At 45.6% G+C, this 20285-nt stretch overlaps 1 protein-coding gene across 2 annotated transcripts in view; it reads left to right on the forward strand.

Annotated features, from left to right (window-relative positions):
• The window catches only part of DOCK5 (dedicator of cytokinesis 5), a 150362-nt gene that overhangs the window by 109960 nt on the left and 20117 nt on the right, over positions 1-20285 (forward strand). For both annotated transcript variants that reach the window (XM_081171581.1, XM_081171580.1), the window contains exons 30-44: positions 230-308; positions 2020-2120; positions 8423-8481; positions 9291-9445; positions 11164-11249; positions 11909-12065; positions 12147-12187; positions 12340-12430; positions 14109-14228; positions 14839-14928; positions 15860-15964; positions 16525-16666; positions 16853-16934; positions 17931-18015; positions 18862-18948. In XM_081171581.1, coding sequence (XP_081027707.1) covers positions 230-308; positions 2020-2120; positions 8423-8481; positions 9291-9445; positions 11164-11249; positions 11909-12065; positions 12147-12187; positions 12340-12430; positions 14109-14228; positions 14839-14928; positions 15860-15964; positions 16525-16666; positions 16853-16934; positions 17931-18015; positions 18862-18948 — 1480 coding nt within the window. The remainder of the gene's footprint in view (positions 1-229; positions 309-2019; positions 2121-8422; positions 8482-9290; positions 9446-11163; positions 11250-11908; positions 12066-12146; positions 12188-12339; positions 12431-14108; positions 14229-14838; positions 14929-15859; positions 15965-16524; positions 16667-16852; positions 16935-17930; positions 18016-18861; positions 18949-20285) is intronic.

Raw genomic sequence — 20285 nt, forward strand, 5'->3', positions numbered from 1 at the left:
TTGTGCATGCTACACTGATATTTTATAAGAGTATATGAATCCTTTAATAAATAAATAAAAATGACTGATTGACACCATTACTTGGGAAAATGTGTGAGGCAAATCACATCAAATATCTTGCAAGTGCCATGTGGGCCGCCACCTTTTTTTTTTTTTTTACCAGGATGGGCGAGAGATTTGAGCCTTTTTTTTTGACATTTTCTCATTTGTACGGACTTTACTTTTCCAGGATTTTCCTCCGAGCCATAAACCAATACACCTCTGTGCTCAACCGTTTCTTTCTCGATCAGGCAAGCTTTGAACTACAGGTAAGGATGAAATGCAGTCCTGCTTTGATCATGAATGCTAAAAGTCTGAACCTGCAAACACCTCTTGTAAAAGATGTTGGCGATGGCCATTTGAAATTGGATTCTCAATCAAAAAAAGGTGCCAAGGTTGAAAGGTTGGATGATATTTAGCTGTTTGGCTCAGAAAGAAACACCTGCCTGAAGGTAGGGATGGAGGAAAACTTTGATTTGTCCAGATCTTTAAATGGGACTGACCTAATTCACACCTCCCAGACCAATACATGACTTTGAACAGCTGGTACCCTAATCTTAGGGTTGTGGGTTCAACCCCACATTGGGCAAAAGATTCCTGCATTGCAGGGAGTTAGACTAACCTTGGGTCTCCCATCATCCCTAGCTAGCAAGTGGTCAGGGATGATGGGAATTGTAGTCCGAAAACAGCTGAATACCCAAGGTTGGGAAACACTGGACTGGATGACCCTTGTGGTCCCTTTCAACTCTACAATTCTAGTTCTGATTTCATACCTCTAACTTTTGTGATACAGTTTTCAGCTCAAAAACATAGCAAAATGTGTATTTTTATATTGTATTTATTTAGACAGTTTCTATGCATATACATCTCTGTGTGTGTGTGTTTAAAGCAGGATATAACTTATTTTAAAACTTCATAAATTTAAAGATCTAATATAAAAAAATACCAGGAAAAGTCCGCATAATGGAAAACCATGATTATTTTATTTATTATTACCACATTTATACCCCTTCTTTCCTCCAAGGGGCTCCACCCCTCCTCATATTATTAGCAGAACAGTCCCATGTGGCAGGTTAAGCTGAGAGACAGCGACTGGTCCAAGACCACCTAGTGAGCTTTATGACCAAGTGGAGATTTGAACTCTTTTCTCACAGGTCCAGCAATCTAACCACTACACCACACTGACTCTTAACTCAATAACAGCTAAATGGAGTATCCTCTTAAACATCAGGAAAAAATCAATATACACAAGGCCGGACCTTGGTAATATGGCCCCCTGTGCAAGGCCAAAATCTAATGCCCTCCAGCCCTCCCCTCTCCAAAACTAAGGGAAGCACCATGCTTTGGGAAGGAGGTGTGAGGCTCTGGCAGGGGGCTAGAGCCCCCCCTGCCTCTTTCCCAAAGCTGGGTAAGTGCTAACTAGGCTTTCGGAAGGAGACGGGAAGGTGCCCCGTGGCCCCTGCGCCCTGTGTGGGGAAACCAGTCGCCCTGCCCTAAATCCACCTCTGGATATACATGAGAATTGATTCTAAAGAAATACAGTGGAAGCCCCACATTTTAGCACAATGTAAATAACAAATCCACAAAAGAATAACAACTGAAATATCAACTTTTTAAAATAATGCCATTAACAACTAGGCAAAAGGAAAAAAATAACTTGCTCTTTTTGGCCCACCAATCACTCAGCTGAACAAGCCAATCCCTTTATATTTCCAAGCCCCTACACAACAATAAACACAATTTAATTACAACTAAAATGCTGCTCAGTTCCACTCAAGCATATCCTTACATTATCAGCACACTCGCAATCAGCTATAAACCAATATACTCAAACAGCATGACCGCTGGTTGGGAATGATGGGAGCTGTGCTTAAGCGGCATATGGCTGCCCTGACAGTTTCCTCTTCCCTGCTCAAGGTCTGAGACTTGTGACATCTGTCCTGTGCAGTGTTTCAACCATGTTCTTCCTCTCCTCCACAGCTGTGGAATAATTACTTTCACTTGGCAGTGGCCTTTCTTACCCACGAATCTCTCCAGTTGGAGAGCTTCTCCCAGGCTAAACGGAGCAAGATAGCCAAGAAGTAAGTTTTCATGTGAGTTTCTCCCCACTGTTGAACTTACTGGGGACACATTTTGCACTTTCAGCTGCATGTATTGAAGGAGACAGATGTATCTGTAAACGTGTGGCGAATATGTCCCAGGGAGCTTTGTCCAATTGTCACTCTCCATTGTGTATCCGCTGTGGTTTTTTTGGCACAAGTCATGCCTTCAGGCTTTATGGCAATTGCCTTCCACTGTCTACCGCTCCTCTCTCTCTGGATCCAGGATACACAAATCTTACTTGATCAAATCAGTTTTAAAAATTAAATCCAGTAGTGACCGGTGCTCACTAGGACTTTTAGGACAGGGAGACCAACAGTAGGTGGAGCCTGGGCCACTGACAGGCAGTGTCATTTTGTCCCCATTCTCCTCCCTTCTGAGTTTTACAATGGGCAAAACTGAGAATGAGGAGCAAGCTTCCAGGCAGGGCCACCTGCTGTCCTGGTTGGCAGTAGGAAGACAGGCAAGGGGCTGGCTGAGAACAGGCTGAGGTTGACGGGGCATTGCCCCATTTCCGCTAATGAACCAGCCACCACTGATTAAATCTGTCTACATTTGCATATGACTGCAATAGTTTTGAAGAAAAAACACATGCTCACATTGCTTTTGGTGTCTGCCTATGCTGCAGCAAGTGCCATCTTAGCAGAGGCATTCTCGTCCTGTGTTTGTAGAAGTAGGGGCAATATTTCTTCTAAAATGCCACCTGCCACTTGCAGTTTTTACAAGTAAAAACAGTGTTTGTTTGTTTTTAGAAATTGCTTGTCTGCAGATAGTACATATCTGAATTGATCCAAAAACGGGGGGGGGGGCGTATTTGATTAACTCCACCTTCCCCAACCTGGTGCCCTCTAGGTGTTTTGAAGGTACTGTTCCCACCAGCCCCAGGCAGCACACACCATTGTCAGGGATGATGCAAGCTGCCCAAAACATGTGGAGGGCACTAGGAAGGAGAAGATTGATTAAAGTGGGGCTGGAGTGCTTGTGGTTCTCCAGATGTTCCTGAGCAACACCTCCCATCATGCCTGACCATCGACCATTCTAGCTGAGACTGAGTTGGGACCAACAACAACTGGAGTCCTACCTTTAACTCCAAACTGCTACCTGGGGTTCACTTTTAGCTTAAAAAATAATAATAATAATAATAATAATAATAATAATAATAATAATAATAATAATAATAATTTTTTATTTATACCCCGCCCTCCCCAGCCAAGGCCGGGCTCAGAGCGGCTTACAAGCAATAATAAAAACAAGATGAGTGATTACAACTTAAAAACAAAAATAAAATACAACATTAAAATAATGGAACATTAAAATATTAAAATGGAGCCTCATTGCAGGAGAAGGAAAAGAAAAAAGAAAAAGGGGGCGGAGGGAATCAAATTGGCTCCAAGCCAAAGGCCAGGCGGAACAACTCTGTCTTACAGGCCCTGCCGAAAGAGATCAGATCCTGCAGGGCCCTGGTCTCATGAGACAGAGCGTTCCACCAAGTTGGGGCCAGTGCTGAAAAGGCCCTGGCTCTGGTTGAAGCCAATCTAACTTCCTTAGGGCCTGGGACCACTAGGGTGTTGTTATTTATGGACCTTGAGGCTCTCCGTGGGGCATACCAGGCGAGGCGGTCCCGTAGGTACGAGGGTCCTAGGCCGTGAAGGGCTTTAAAGGTCAAAAGCAGCACCTTAAATCTGACCCTGTACTCTACCGGGAGCCAGTGCAGCTTGAAAAGCACTGGATGAATATGCTCCCATGGCAGAGACCCTGTGAGGAGCCTCGCTGCAGCATTCTGTACCCGCTGGAGTTTCTGGGACAGCTTCAAGGGCAGCCCCGCGTAGAGCGAGTTACAGTAGTCAAGCCTGGAGATGACTGTCGCATGGATCACTGTGGCCAGGTCGGGGCGGGAAAGGTAAGGGACCAACTGCTTGATGCGGCGAAGGTGGAAAAATGTCGCCTTGGCTGTTGCTGTGACTTGCGCCTCCATGGAAAGGGAGGCGTCAAGGATTACACCCAAACTCTTAACGGAAGGCAATGGCACTAATTGGGCCCCCGCAAGAGAAGGGAGTTGGTCCCTCATCCCCATGCTATCCCGACCTAGCCATAGGACCTCTGTCTTCGAAGGATTTAGTTTCAATCGGCTCCCACGAAACCATCCAGCCACAGCTTCCAAGCATCTGGTCAGTGTGTAAGGGGCCGAGTTGGTGTGGCCATCCATCAGTAGATAGAGCTGAGTGTCATCAGCATATTGATGACAGCCCAGCCCAAAGCTCCGGATAATCTGGGCAAGAGGGCGCATAAAGATGTTAAAAAGCATTGGGGAGAGAATTGCGCCCTGCGGCACTCCACACACCAAGGAGTGGCGTGACGACATTTCCCTCCCCAGTGCCACCCTCTGTCCCCGACCAGAGATAAAAGAGCACAACCAGTTACGGGCTATGCCCTGTATCCCCACGTCTGCAAGGCGATGGTCCAGAAGATCATGATCGACCATGTCAAAGGCTGCTGACAAATCTAAAAGGATCAGCAGTCCTGACCCGCCTCGATCCAGTTGTCTACGGATATCATCTGTTAGGGCAACCAGAGCCGTCTCCGTCCCAAAACCAGGACGGAAACCGGACTGAAATGGATCTAATGCCGATGTTTCCTCCAGAAACCTACCAAGCTGTTCAGCAACCGCTCTCTCAATTACCTTACCCAGGTATGGAAGATTTGAAACTGGGCGGTAATTGGATAGGTCTAAGGGATCTAATGAAGTTTTCTTTAAGAGTGGACGCACCACTGCTTCCTTCAGTTCCCCTGGGAATGTCCCCGTGTCAAGGGACAAATTGATAATTTCAACCAGGGGGGTCCGCGCAACATCTGGACACTCCCTAATCAGCCAAGACGGGCACGGATCAAGGAGGCAGGTGGTGGGCCTACCAACTTGGAGGAATCTATCCACATCAGTAGGGAGTATCCGATCGAAATGGTCCAACACTGGACCTGAAGTCAGTCGAGGGGCCTCCAGTTCAGTCACTGTATCTAAATTGGCAGGGAGGTCACGGCGGAGCAACAGGACTTTCTCCGCAAAAAAGCTCGCGAATGCCTCACAGCTGTGGGTCGAATTTGTGCTTAAATTTGGTTGTCCTCCTAAGGACGTTATTGACCTAATTATTCTAAAAAGTTGTGCCGGGCGAGAGCTAGCGGATGCAATGGAAGCTGCAAAGTAAGATTTCTTAGCAGCTTTCATAGCCATCTCATAGGCTTTCATAAGCGTCCTATAAGATGTTCTTGAGGCTCCGTCACGAGTCCGTCGCCATACTCGCTCTAGCCGTCTGAGATCCCGCTTCATTTTCCGGAGCTCCTCAGTAAACCAAGGGGCCCGGTTTCGACGGGGTCGCAGAGGGCGCTTAGGCGCGATCTCATCAATGGCTGCCAAGAGCCGGTTATTCCAGTCCTCAACAAGGTCATCTAATGAGTCGCCAGGAGGAGCAGGGTTCCGCAAGGCTTGTCGGAATCTATCAGGATCCATCAGTTTTCGCGGACGAGCCCAAATAGGTTCGCCACCCGAGCCGGGGAGGAGCGGGAAGTCAATCTTGGCTTTTAAAGCGTAGTGATCAGACCATGGCACTTTCACAGCGGGGAGCATGATCACATCTATGCCAGCCCCAAAGATCAGATCCAACGTGTGGCCTGCTTGATGAGTGGGGCCCAAAACAAACTGGGAGAGCCCTAGTGTTGCCATGGAAGTCACTAGGTCTAGAGCCTGTGAGGAGGGAGCGGCATCGGCATGGACGTTGAAGTCTCCCAAAACCAGTAGGTTTGGGAACTCCAAGGCCCAGCCCGCCACCACCTCCAGCAGATCTGACAGGGTGGCTGCAGATGTGCTGGGTGGTCGGTACACCAGCCAGACAGCCAAGCTCTCCTTGGTGCCCCACACGAGACCAACACATTCAATGCCGGAGATCGCTGGTGATGGCAGAGCTCTGAAAGAGCAATCCTCCCGGAATAACAACGCTACTCCTCCCCCCCGACCTACAGTCCGCGATTGATGGAGGACAGAGAAACCTGGTGGTGTTATCTCATGTAGGGAGACTACTTCGCCTTCCCGTACCCAGGTCTCCGTCACGCAAGCCAGGTCAATCCCCTGCGAGACAAAAAAGTCACGCATGGTGGCAGTTTTGTTGCCTATGGACCTGGCATTGCACAGCACCAATGATGGAGGTGTGTAATCCTTGTTCTCCCTACCCTCATCCCTTGGGATGGGGCGTAGATTGGAAGGGGTTCGAGGATCACTGCATCTCGAAACCCTTCGCCGATAGAGATATCTAGCCCTACCGCCATTCCTCCCTAGCCCTTCAATTGTGGAAATCCTAGATCCCATACTAGCCTCCCCAATAGATGGGTAACATCCCCTCAATAAGAAGTCATCCTTGGGCCAGGACTCCTGGGTCAAAATGGTATGGGAAAGAGGTGGAGGTCTGATAGGGTAAGTATCCCTAGAAGATAAAACCCAACCAACCGCACCCCAAGCGGGGGGGACAGTCCCATGGTGTTTCATTAACTGTCAATCCCCCTCTCCCTCCTGGGTTAATTGGAGGATTGTTGGTTCTATCTGTGGCTGTGGAAGTATTAATGAGGTATGTGTTATAAAATGTGGATCACTGGCCAACAAAGAGCCAGATTCGAATTCGGAAGATCTGTCCATCCTGTCTCGCCAGGAGTACAGTAGAGAAGGTTGATCATTCTGATAAGTTTTTGGAACATTAGGCAAAGGTCCAGATGTAGAGTTGGTGCTACAATAATCAATACAAGATCCAGCAAAGTGTCTCGTGACACTTTAAGATTATCTAATTATTGCAGGGCGAGCTTTCAAATATCAGGGAATAACTAGATGGTGTGGTCAGGGAAGCTATATAGGGTGGGAGTGGGGTGTCTCAGAGCCACAGCAGGCAAGGAAGAGATTAAACACCCCATGCACCACAGTCCGAATGGAAGTATCTTGCTCCACCATCCACACCTTTCCTATTAATTATTCTTTGTCTCTTGGCATCATATCAAGCTTATTCCTTAGAATCTGCCTCCGTCAGATGTGTGGAGCGTTTCTCCTTTTATCTTTCCGCTCTCTTTCTACTCACCCTTTTTTTAACAACAAGTAAAAGCAAGACCATGGTGCATCACACCTGAGTAGCAGCACAGCCTAGTAGTGGGCTCATTGCCCACAAGCTGAAGATCTGTGCTTCATGGCAGGGAGGGAAACATGTGGCCTTCCTGATGTTGCTGGATTAGCCTTCCCATCAATGCTGACCATTGGCTGTGATGGCTGGGCTGATGGATATCAGAGTCCAGCAACTTCTGGAAAGTGAATGTGGCCTGGTGATTGCATTCATTGCTTTGGACCTCACTTTTTGTCCAAGGAGCTTGAGGTGGTGTACATGGTTCTCCCTGTCTCCATTTAAGCCCCATTTAAGCTGAGAGGCAGTAACTGGCCAAAGGTCACCCAGTGAGATTTGTGGAGGGGTGCAGATTTTGAACCCTGGTCTTCCAGGCCCTAGTCTGACACTCTAACCACTATACCACAGTGGTGTAAGCATGTTTTGATATATATGCATGGGTTCCTGGTGAGATCAAGACCACTCTGCTCCTCCAATGGTTCTTTTGCTGCTGCCCTTAGTTACAGTTTGGCTTAGTGTGCCATCCAAACCTGGGCTTGGGGCTTAGCCCAGCCAAAACCACAGGAAGAATCTTGACTACAGTCTGAAAAACTTTGCTGCAGACCCTCTTGGCTCTTAAGATCAGCAGAATGAGGCCCCTCTTGGTAATTCCACTGCCCTCAGAGGTTTAGGGAGTGGCGACCCAGGAGAAGCCATTCTGTGTGGCAATTGTGGCATTCCCTCCCCTCACAGGGGCACCTGGAACCTTCCTTGTACAGCTTTCATCATATGCCAGCAACATACCTTTTCACCCTGGCGTTTGATACTTCAGATATGTATTTTGGGGGCCCACTGTAGCTGTGATTGCAATTTGTTTCAAACTGTTTTTAAAACTGTATTTTATACAGGTGTAACCCGCCTTATTGTGAAGGGGAGGGGTAATAATTCTAGTGGTAGTGGAAGTAATAATAAGTCTATTAATAGTAGTAGTCTGGAGAGAGCTATAGCACAAGCATGAGTTCAGACAGCATACTATGGCATGGCTTTCCTCAGCGCAGGAGAATGAAGCTGCCATGAATATATATATTCATGAATATATATTAATTGACTGATTTTCCCTGGATGTTTCCTTCACTCTTTCACACACACTTTCCTTGTAGATATGGGGACATGAGGAAGGACATTGGCTTCAAAATAAGGGACATGTGGTACAATCTAGGTAAGTTTCATGCATCACCTAAGGACCTGGAGAAGCAGCTCTGAGAATCTCAGAGACCAACTGCAGAGAGTTTGCAGAGGTTTTTCCAGTATTATCCACATGGACAATTTAGACAGATTCATGGAGGAGAGGGCTGCTGAAGGCTACAGAGCAGGGTGGCTGTGCTGTGCCTCTACAATTGGGAGGCAGCAATGCTTCTAGTTGTTGCAAATCACAGGCGGGGAGATACTGCTTTGAGGGTTTCTCCCAGGCATCTGGTTGGCCACTGTAAGAACAGGATACTGGACTAGATGGGCCATTGGCCTGATCCAGCAGGCTCTTCTCATATCCTTATAAGACTGGCATCCTCTCTCCAGGATTTCTTGCCAGGAATCCCTTCCCAGCTCTACCTGGAGGTGCCAAAGATTGACCATGGGACCTCCTGAAGACAAAGCAGATGCTGTACCACTGAGTTGCAGCACTTCTCCAAATAATTGAAATAAAGCTCAGTTAACAAATTCTGATATCAGTGCAATTGTAGAAGTAATCCAGTCTCCAGGGGTCAGCTTCCCCTAGGGTTTCCCCTTCCCCTTCTCCCACCCACCCATCTTGTGCATCTGTGTCAGAGAAGCATTTAATCCTAGAGTCCCCTGCAGGAACTAGGGGAGGTGGAAAGGGAGTGGTCAAGCAGCAGGTGCTTCCATTGTGTGTTTTGCATATGAAAGACTAGGAGAGGATTAGTGGTTGGGAAGCAGCTGCCTGTGTTTGCCCTGGAGACCTGTAGCAGGCAAAGCAGCCATCTGCCCCTAATCCCTTTTTTCTGTTTTCAGGGCCTCACAAGATCAAGTTCATCCCCTCTATGGTAGGCTCGATCCTGGAGGTGACCTTGACACCTGAGCCCGAATTGCGAAAAGCAACCATCCCTATATTTTTTGACATGATGCAATGTGAATTTAACTTCAGCGGCAGCAGAAACTTCCATATGGTATGGACCAGCTTGTAAGGGGGAAGCAAAATAAGGGAAGGTGGAGGCAATGGAAAATTGAGAATTTGGGTTTGGGCACTTTGAAGCAGAGTATCTACAACAAAGGATAGAGTTGATAAACAAACCAGCATCAAACCACGGTTCAGCTGGTTGTCTCAACTGGGTGGCTGCCTGGTTTCTAGCAGAAGGTTGATCTAAGTGGGATTATTGAGGAGAGGAAAGAAAGAGTTTCCCCTTGTAGGTTCCTAGCAGGGATTTCAGTAAATAGGAAGTTCTCTAAGGCAGATCATAATACTTTGTCTATCTAGCCCAGTGCTCTCTACTCTGACTTCTTTAGCCCCTAACTTGTTTGATATGTGTAAAGAAGTTACACAGTGAGCTTGTTGGCAAGAGTAGATGATATTGTATTTAGGGGTGCCCAACTCTCCCAGCAGTGACTAGGTGGCTGGGATCAACTTGTGGTCTCTGCAGGACCTCCTCCACTCTCATCTTGGTATGTCCCAGTCATTTCTCTTTTGAGAGGCTCTAGGTCTCCTTGCATACCTGGCAACATACTGGGATTACGTCATAGGGTCCATTCTGTATGATGGCGTCATAGTTCACCCTCAGTTGTGGTACAGATCCAGCATTAACCTCCATCTTCCTGGTCTAAAATCGCATGGGGACCAGCAGGAAGTGTGTGGTTCTACTTCAGAGCAAAGAGAGACGATCTTAAGCAAATGGGTTGGAAATTATATTGGGAATAATCATAACAGACAGACAAAACAGAATTATTCTTTGTAATGTTAATGTTTTGCATCACACATACCTTAATACGCATCATTTTGTGTTTTGATTGAATTATTTGGAAATATTCTTGCTGGGCAAACCTATTTTAATGTAGGAAGTTCAGAAATGCCTGCCATATTTGCCATTGTTTGTTAGTTGCAAAAGTGTGAGTTGGAACAGGATTGGCAGATTTCTGGCTTGTCAGATTTGCTTCATTTTCTACTAGAACCCAAAATCCAACTGAGTCAGGTTGCATCTGGCATCTTGTTGGAAGTAAAGAACAGGATGCCTTTTGAGCCACATTCCGAGCCTAGATATTTGGTTTCAGTACCTGAACAGATTAGGGACGCGGGTGGCGCTGTGGCTTAAACCACAGAGCCTAGGGCTTGCCGATCAGAAGGTCAGCGGTTCAAATCCCTGCCACGGGGTGAGCTCCCGTTGCTCGGTCCCTGCTCCTGCCAACCTAGCAGTTCGAAAGCACGTCAAAGTGCAAGTAGATAAATAGGTACCGCTCCGGTGGGAAGGTAAACAGCGTTTCCATGCGCTGCTCTGGTTCACCAGAAGTCATGCGGGCCACATGACCCAGAAGCTGTACGCCAGCTCCCTCAGCCAATAAAGCGAGATGAGCACCGCAACCCCAGAGTCAGTCACGACTGGACCTAATTGTCAGGGGTCCCTTCACCGTCACCTGAACAGAACTGAACTTGTAGGCCTTTTTTCACACACAAGTTAGCTTTCTTTATTTCAGCTGCCTATTTGAGGTGAAAACAAGGCATTTTGCTGCTACTATTGTTAAACATTTCAGAGTCAGAAATGCTTGCCAATATCTTGCAATTCACCCAGCATTCTGCTGGTAGATCTCAATCTATCCTCTGTCCACTCCTGCAGTAGAACAACAATAGATCATTCTCTCTTTTCGTGTTTTTGCTTTTTTGTCTGTCAACTTGTAGTTTGAAAATGAGCTGATAACAAAACTGGATCAGGAAGTTGAAGGTGGTCGTGGGGATGAACAATACAAGATTTTGCTGGAGAAACTGTAAGTGTGTGAGTGTTTTTGCTTGCCTTTCTAGAACCCCTTTTCTCCCTGGTGAGGTGACTCTGTCTCCCTCAGTATTAACCTTCAGGAGATATTTCCCTATTTACCCTAGCATTTCATGGCTGAAAGGCACTGTTCCTGGAGACCCTGAGATCAATGATTGTGAATGTTTTAAAAAGTTTTTTTATTATTTAAAAAAACTTTTAAAGAGCTTTAAAAGCTGCTTTTTCATTGATATTTTTTGAAAATATTCTGCAGTTGCGGTGTCTGCCATTGGTATTATTAACAATAATAAAGTTCCACTAAGATGTGACATTTTTTTTTTGTGCTTCAATTGATTGGATCCAAAAGTTGCATGACTGGAAGGCTTCTAGCACAAAAGTGCCTCCCCAGTGCAGACTTCCACTAATGCAACTTTGGCCCTAACACAACATAGGATTGAATCCAACTAACCTCTACTCAGAGTAGACTGAGCCCTTTGAAAGTAATGGAGCCAAGTTAGCAATTTCTATTAATTTCAAGAGGTCTACTCAGGGTATAACCAGCATTGGATAAAACCCATAATGTTTTATTTATTTGTTGTAAAACTTAATTATAAACTTCTGATTTTCTCTCTCTTTGTCTCCCACTTCCCTTGTCCCACACACATGACCCTGCAGCCTGTTGGAGCACTGTCGGAAGCACAAATACCTCTCGAGCTCAGGCGAAGTCTTTGCTCTCTTGGTTAGCAGCCTGCTAGAAAACCTCTTGGATTACCGGGCCATCATGCATGACGGGAGTAAAGAAAACCGCATGAGCTGCACTGTCAATGTGCTGGTATACACCTTTTGGCTTGCATTATTCTTATTTGTAAAAATCAGTTCAGTTATTCACAACCATACTTTTTTACTTTTGTAGAATTTTTATAAAGAAAAGAAGAGAGAGGATATCTACATCAGGTAGGCCATGTTACCTTTAGGCTTTTGTTTTTTGGTATGAGGCATCATTGTGTAGAGAATTCTGCCTTAGATCAACAGGCTGAATTAAATGATATTTGAACAGCTTCTGTGCATGTAATTCCATGATAATCTGTTTTCTCTTCCCTTTCTAGATACTTGTATAAACTCCGGGACCTACACACAGGCTCTGAAAACTATACTGAGGCAGCATACACACTTCTCCTTCATGCAGAGTTGCTCCAGGTAAGTGTCTTAGGTACTAAAGGGTGGCATCGTAGCAGTAGCCAAGTCAGGATTGTTTTTAGCCTGGATAATCCAGCTACCTCTGTCCAAAGACACCTGGGTGCCTCAAGTAATAGTGAGATCTTAAAAGCACCCTAAATTGGAAACCTGGTCCTTAAGGGAAGTGTAACCCAATCCATAGCAGATTGAACCCTGCCTCCTTGTTGAAGTAGTGAGTTCCCCAAAACTCACTGCTCATCTTGTCTGGGATTTCTATGTGGGATGTGTTTCAATGAATGGAATGTTTTGGAGATATGGCTATATCTATAGCTTTCAGAAGAGAACTTCTCATTGCTTAGAAGTTGTGGAATTGCTTCCCAAGAAGAATGATAGAATTAGGCAGGGTCTTGCTGACCATCCAGCCTTGCCCCTTTCACAGTGCAGAAGACCCAGAGATTCAGCATCCCCAATAGCTCTGCTGAAGACATCCATTAATTGTTTCCATTCTCAAAGTGTTCCGACCACCAAAATGTTCTTCTAATGTTCAAGTCTACTGTCCTGTAATTTAAACCCTTTAGATCTAGTTCTGCTTTCTGGGGCAGCAAATAAGAACTCTGCCCTCCTATTTAACAAGTGTACAACCTGTATACACAACTGTAGAGCTGTACACTTGCACAGTTATTTACATGCAACATTCATAAAGGTAAAGGTACCCCTGCCCGTACGGGCCAGTCTTGCCAGACTCTAGGGTTGTGCGCTCACCTCACTCTATAGGCCGGGAGCCAGCGCTGTCCTCAGACACTTCCAGGTCACGTGGCCAGCGTGACAAAGCTGTTCTGGCGAGCCAGCGCAGCACACGGAAACGCCGTTTACCTTCCCGCTAGTAAGCAGTCCCTATTTATCTACTTGCACCCGGGGGTGCTTTTGAACTGCTAGGTTGGCAGGTGCTGGGACCGAGCAACGGGAGCGCACCCCGCCGTGGGGATTCGAACCGCCGACCATGCGATCGGCAAGTCCTAGGCGCTGAGGTTTAACCCACAGCGCCACCCACGTCCCGCAACATTCATAGAACCATAGAATTGTAGAGTTGGAAGGGATCCAAGGGTCATCTAGTCCAACCCCTGCAATGCAAGAATCTCAGCTCAAGCATCCATGATAGATGGCCATCCATCCTCTGCTTTAAAACCTCCAAGGAATGGAGAGTCCACTAGCTCCCCAGGGAGACTCTTCCACTGTTGAACAACTCCTACTGTCAGCTTTTCCTGTATGTTATTTGGAATCTCCTTTCCTGTAACTAGAGGTCATTGGTATGAATCCTACCCTCAAGAACAGGAGAAAACAAGCTTGTTCCCTCTTCCTTGAGATATTTGAAGATGGCTATCATATCTCCTCTCAGTCTCCTCTTTTCCAGGCTAAACATATCCAACTCCTTCAAGCATTACATTCAGCAAATGTACCGTCTGCATACATAACAGCTGAATTTATAAACTGTACACCCTTTCACACAAAAAACAACAACAGTTGTACATTGGTAGCAACAGCTTGTACCTGTGTTCAGTGTAACTTTTGAACAAGCCTTGTATGACATACCTCTTGGTATTTTAAAGAATGCTGTCATATCATCCCTCAGGTACTCTCCTCGGAACCATTAAAGGAAAAATGACTATGCTAACTCTTTGATTTGTTTCCTTTATCCTAGTGGTCTGATAAGCCATGTGCTCCACATCTGCTTCAGAGGGACAGTTACTATGTCTATTCGCAGCAGGAATTGAAAGAGAAACTCTATCAAGAAATCATTGTTTTCTTTGACAAAGGCAAGGTGAGTCTGTCACAGCAGGATGAGGCAGACAATTTCCAGGACAGTTTTCTAACTGGCCTCATGGTAGTGGTGGGTGTGGCTCAAGAAGTGCAGAATGATGGATGTGACTCTCACCTTTATATGACTTGCCTCTTGTGTGCAAACCACACAAAAGCCAGATAGATGTTCACACATATGTCATCCTCATCATTTTTAATTTGTATACCGTCTTTCCATCTTACAATACTCAAGGCGGTTTACAAGCTGCAGAAACAAGGAATGTACATCTTATAACAATCAATGCAATACAAAAACCTGATAATAAAACATAACTTTAAAATAAGCATCCTACATAAAAAATGTAACATTCAACCATCACTAGAATAGTATAGAATAATAATATCAGCATATAAAAATTAAACAGAAATTCACTCTTAACAATTTCAATAAATAATTTCTAAACAACAATCAATAAAACAACGGCAAAGGTGTGTGTGTTGTGGTTTTAGTTCTTATTAGCATCCTTGGCATCTGTTAGAAGCCTAACTTCTAAGAATTAAGTTTGGTCCATTGGGTATCATCTATGCTAATAAATCTTTCTTCTCATTTTTTTAAAAAATCTTTCCTGAAGATGTGGGAGAAAGCAATCCAGCTAAGCAAGGAACTTGCTGACATGTATGAGAACAAAGTTTTCGATTATGAGGGCCTTGGCAATCTCTTGGTAAGATGGCTGGGTTTTTGTCCTCTGCTGGGTTGGGAGGATTGCTGTGGGTTATTTTTTTTTGGGGGGGAGGTGGAGATCTGGGAGAGTTCTTGTACTCCTGACTGAGTACAACAGCTGCAGATTAAGGGCACAGGAAGCTTCAGTGTACTTGAGGCTTTAAGAGAGAGAGAGCTAAAATGCTTGTGCGCACACACATTTCATTCTTTAGCATGGGGATGGCAAACCTTTTTGAGACTCAGGGCTGCGTTCCCTTCTGGGCAAGCCTCTGAGGGCCGCACAATAGCAAGAGGCATTTGGATACAGTCCAGCCAAAGGGAAATACTAAAGAAGGGTGTGCAACACATCTGGAAAGAGGATGAGACCTCTAAAGGGGTGTGGTCCGGGGAAAGTCCAAAGGACCAGACAAAGAGTATTGGAGAGCCAAATTTGTACCCTGGACCAGAGGTTTCTCTCCCCTGCTGTGAATATTGTGCTTTTTGGCAACTAGCATTTTGAGAATTAGTCCTATTTGCTTAACCTGTTCTGATGGGTTTGCGTTTTTGTGTTTTTTAATTCCATAAATTTATAAGAAAGAGCAGAAGAGCATGCAGCAGATACCTCTTAATCACTAAAAGTTGGGTGAATGAATGAAATGCCTTAACCTAGCCCCTCAAAGTCGTTAAACTAGGTGCCAGGCAGACAACCCAGTGGAGAGTATTTCAAAGTTGGGATACCGTTAACTTTACCTTGGTTGCCACCCTCCTAAATGTTCATGCCAGTAGCCCCTGTGATTATGTTAAGACAGGCAGCTTCATAGAGGAGCAGGTGATCTTTCCAGCTTTGTGTGCTGTGGCTTTTTAAACTTGAAATGTGGTTGAACACTTTTCCTTGATCGGGTTACTTTTTTGTATAACAGCGCCCACCCACCCTTCTTCTTTTTAATACACAGAAAAAACGGGCCACATTCTATGAGAACATCATGAAGGCAATGAGACCCCAACCAGAGTATTTTGCTGTTGGGTATTTTGGCCATGGATTCCCCTCCTTTCTGCGGGTAAGAATGATATGGGGGTCTCAATGATGGGCCCATAATAACCCTTTAAAATATGTCAGATATCTGAATTGCTGACTGCAAACTAGATTACAATGAGCAGAGCAGACTTAACCCTCAGGTCCACTGGCTGGAAGGAGTTGGAATTGAGGGGGTGCATCTCCCTGACAGAGAAGAACTTCACCAGTGGAATGGCATGTCCACAACAAAGGCTTCTGCTATGCCTGCAGATACATCTGCAGATGTAGATCTACTACTGGTGGCTTTTTGATACCATTAGCTGGTGGAGGGACCCTGAAAATGAGCGTTCCAGTGGTGATGTAGGGATGGGGGCTGGATCCAAGGTCCCTTCTTTTAAATTGGAGCAACTGAAATGGACCATGCTCTATGAAACCAGAATCAATAAGTCCTTTAAATCTGGACCTTCTGCAGTATTGCTTATGTTTGTGTCCATTTTGTTGGCTTGCCAGGTATGTTCTGTTCTCAATTTAGAGCCATGGGAATTTGTCCAGACTAGCAACTTTAATAGCACTGCTGTATTTCCTGTCTGATCCTTGTCACAGAACAAGATCTTCATCTACCGTGGCAAGGAATATGAAAGGAGGGAAGACTTCAACCTGAAATTACTGACCCAGTTTCCAAATGCTGAGAAGCTGAGCAGCACTGCTCCACCCACAGAAGAGATCAAAACGTCTCTTAAGCAGTGTATCTTTTGTGGGGAGTCTGGTTAGAGACTAAGCTGGATATAAAATAGTGGGTAGGGATAGGAGTTAGGTAGGAGTCTTAGGCTATGTACACATTAGCAGCTGAAAATGCAGCAATCATTTTTACACACCCTTGCTCTCAGCAGACGTTTCCTCTTATTTCTTGTCCTTAACGCACACCACACAGATGTCCAGTGCTTCATAGTGAAACCTGTAATGAACCTCCCACCAAACTACAAGGACAAGCCTGTTCCAGAGCAGATTCTAAAGTAACCACTTTTTCCTGACTAATCAACCCTTTCTGCACATCTAGAAACAAGTACTATTACTGGGCTTCAGTCACGGGTTGGCTTGCCTATACTTTGGATTTCTTTCTGACGTACAGCAACAGCTCAATACTTACTTTTGTGTCAGGTTTAGAAGACCCGTGCCACATTGTGATGCTGTGTAAAGCTCCAGTTGCACCAACCTCTCTCCATTCCTCTTCTTACCTGTGGAGCTATATGCCTCCATTCCCCCAATCCTGGTTCAAATGCACCACTGCTTTAGGGCTAATCCTGACCTGCTCTGTGGCTATCACAGCAAACACCCTGATCTTAGTGGACATAAGGTGAAACTTTGGAGCATATGGCACAGCTAAGAGTGTCCTTCATGATGACTGAAGTGTCCCAGCAGGAGTATATAAGGTTCCTGGAGGTAACCTGGTACCAAGTTGTTGCCATTACAGTGGTGCCCCACAAGACGAATGCCTTGCAAGACAAAAAACTCGCTAGACGAAAGGGTTTTTTGTTTTTTGAGCTGCTTCGCAAGACGATTTTCCCTATGGGCTTGCTTCGCAAGACGGAAACGTCTTGCAAGTTTGTTTCCTTTTTCTTAACACCGTTAATGCAGTTGTGACTTGACTTCGAGGAGCAACTCATAGAACGCGGTGTGGTAGCCTTTTTTGAGGTTTTTAAAGACTTTGGTGATTTTTGAAGCTTTTCCAAAACTTTCCCGACACCGTGCTTCGCAAGAAAAAAAAAAATCACAAGACGACAAAACTCGTGGAATGAATTAATTTCGTCTTGTGAGGCACCACTGTAACTGTTTTTATTTTATGCTGTAAACTGTCTTGAGTCCCTGTCATGGAAAAAGGCTGGATATAAATAAACAGAATAATAATGTAGAAATAAATTGTTACAATAATGAAAATAAATAATAGTGTCAGACCGCCTGATTTTGGATGGTGGTTTGATTTGAGCTGATCTGCTTGTTTACTGCTTTAGCTTCTATAGATCCAATGAAGTGCAACAATTCAGATATTCCCGGCCATTCAGAAAAGGAGAAAAAGATCCTGAGAATGAATTTGCAGTAAGTCCTTCATCCTTTGGAGCAATCTTTGAGGTTCTACTTCTTTCTCTGGGTTTTGTTACCTTCCCATCCACACCTCCACTTGCCCCACTGCTTTCCCTGGGAAAACCCACTGTTTACTGCTGAATCAGAACAAACGTCTGTCAGTTTTTCTGAGGAAAACTCTGGGTTTCCTCAGGGGAAGTGGTGGGGCAAATGGAAAGAAGTTGGGACCCATGGCTTCTAGGCATGGGGCAAGCGAAAGCGTGGAGCATGGTGCTGATAATGCTAAGGCTGCAAGTTCGGTCCCCGTATGAGACAGCTGCATATTCAGCATTGCATTGCAGGGGGTGATCCTCACAGTCCCTCCCAACTCTAAAATTTTGTGATTCTGTGGCAGACCATGCTGAGTCCATCTAGCTCAGTGCTGTCTTCGCCAGGGGTGGCCAGCTGCAACCCTGGTTTGCCTGTGGCTTAATGTCATCCTCCAAAGCCCTATGCAAGTGATCAACTAAAGACCTCTGGCAAAAGCCACCTGTCCCAGTTTGCTGGATGGGGAGAGAGGGAAAGAGAAGAATAAGGAGAGGAGGGAAGGAAAGGGATAGCTGGACCCACCTCTCGCCGTACTCACAGCCAGCATACAGCCCCCAACAGAATAAAGGTTGCCCACCCCAGGTCCACAGTGCTTACAAATGACTCTACCCTCGGAGAGGGTTTCCAGGCCCACCTGGAGATGCCAGGGATTGAGCCTAGAGTGCTTTGAATGCAAACTGCATGTTCTACCCCTGAGCTACATTCCTTTCCAAAAAAAAAAAACCCCAGCTAGAAGTTGTAACTGCCTCCACTTTGACTTTTGCTTTTTTCCAGACTATGTGGATCGAGAGGACCACCTACACCACTGCCTATTCCTTCCCAGGAATCCTCAAGTGGTTTGAAGTCAAACAGGTTGCAGTGGTGAGCTTTTGAGAGGATGCGTGTTAATTTTTTCCTCACTGCATTTTTATCCTTCCTCTTCATGGGGTTCAGGGTAGCACACATGATTTCTCCCCACCATCATCCTCTTTGTGACAATTAAGTGAAGTGGGTAAGGATGGAAAGCTTAATGATTGGCCCAGGCTCTTAGTTTCCCAGGCACCAAGTCCAAGGCTAAGCCATTGTGCCATGCTGGCACTCAAGATCTGAATAGACAGCTGACACAACCGGCAACTGAAGGGAATATTTCATCCCTCTTCATCCAAGGGCCAAACTATTCACACAGTTGGCAATTGCAGTCAATATTTTGAAAGTGAATTGTAGGCACAGAAAGGGGTGAGTGAGTTGCATCTGAATGGGAACCCTGGCATGGAGATTTAGATGACTTAAATCTTTTGTCCCACTCCCACTGTGGTCTTGGTCTAGATCAGGCCCCCTGTCATTTGTTCCTGCTGTTTATGTCATTGTCCTCAGCAACTTAGGCAGCTGCCCTGAAAATTACAAGGAACTCCCCTCTCCCTGGCTGTATGTTTAATTAATCTCCCCTATCAGGGGCCAGACCACCCATGAGGCAAAGTGAGGTGACCGCCTAAGGAGCAGGATCCCCAGGGGCAGCAGATCCCAGTGTCTTTCTTCACCTGCTCCTGATGTAGATCTTCTTACCCTTACCCCTTCTTCTCTGATGGGGAGGAGGAGTGCCATTTTAGGGTCCACCTCAGGTACCAAAATGTCTTGGGTCAGCCCTGTCTTCTGTGTATACGTAAAGTTTATCATGGTCATGATGGATCAATTGTTCCATCCTACTCAATAAGTGAGGGAAATAAGGTGGCCTGCAGAGAATTGCCACTTCAGATTTCTAATACATTCTGCAGGACCTTTGTTCAATTTTTGTACCTAGGATTTCATAGGATTAGTGGTCCTCAAAATCAAAGCCATATCTTGCAGAATGTAGCAAAAAATCTCTGCACTAGGAGCAGAACCTCCTGTGCACTCCTCTTCAAAGTGGTTTCCCCCTCATTTTTAGTAATGCAACAAGTCTGTGAGGTAGGCTGTGATAAAGAGAAGAGAATTGCAGAAAGAGAGCATGCCTGCCCCTAGTTCACCCTGTGGGCTGCATGTCTAAGAAGGGACTTGAATTCACGTCTCCATAATCTGGCGTTCTGGCTACCACTCTGAGTGAGGGAACAGGGCTGGGAAAGGTGTCAACCCTGTGTCCCACCCTTCCACTGCATTTAAGAACCAGTGCATGCATGTCCTCCTGAGATGATACAGTCCATAAGCTGAAACTATGCTGCCTAAGTTTCACATTATTAGGTGTT

The sequence above is a fragment of the Podarcis bocagei genome (assembly GCF_964188305.1).
Source record: "Podarcis bocagei genome assembly, chromosome: 15".
Taxonomy (NCBI): Eukaryota; Metazoa; Chordata; class Lepidosauria; order Squamata; family Lacertidae; genus Podarcis; species Podarcis bocagei.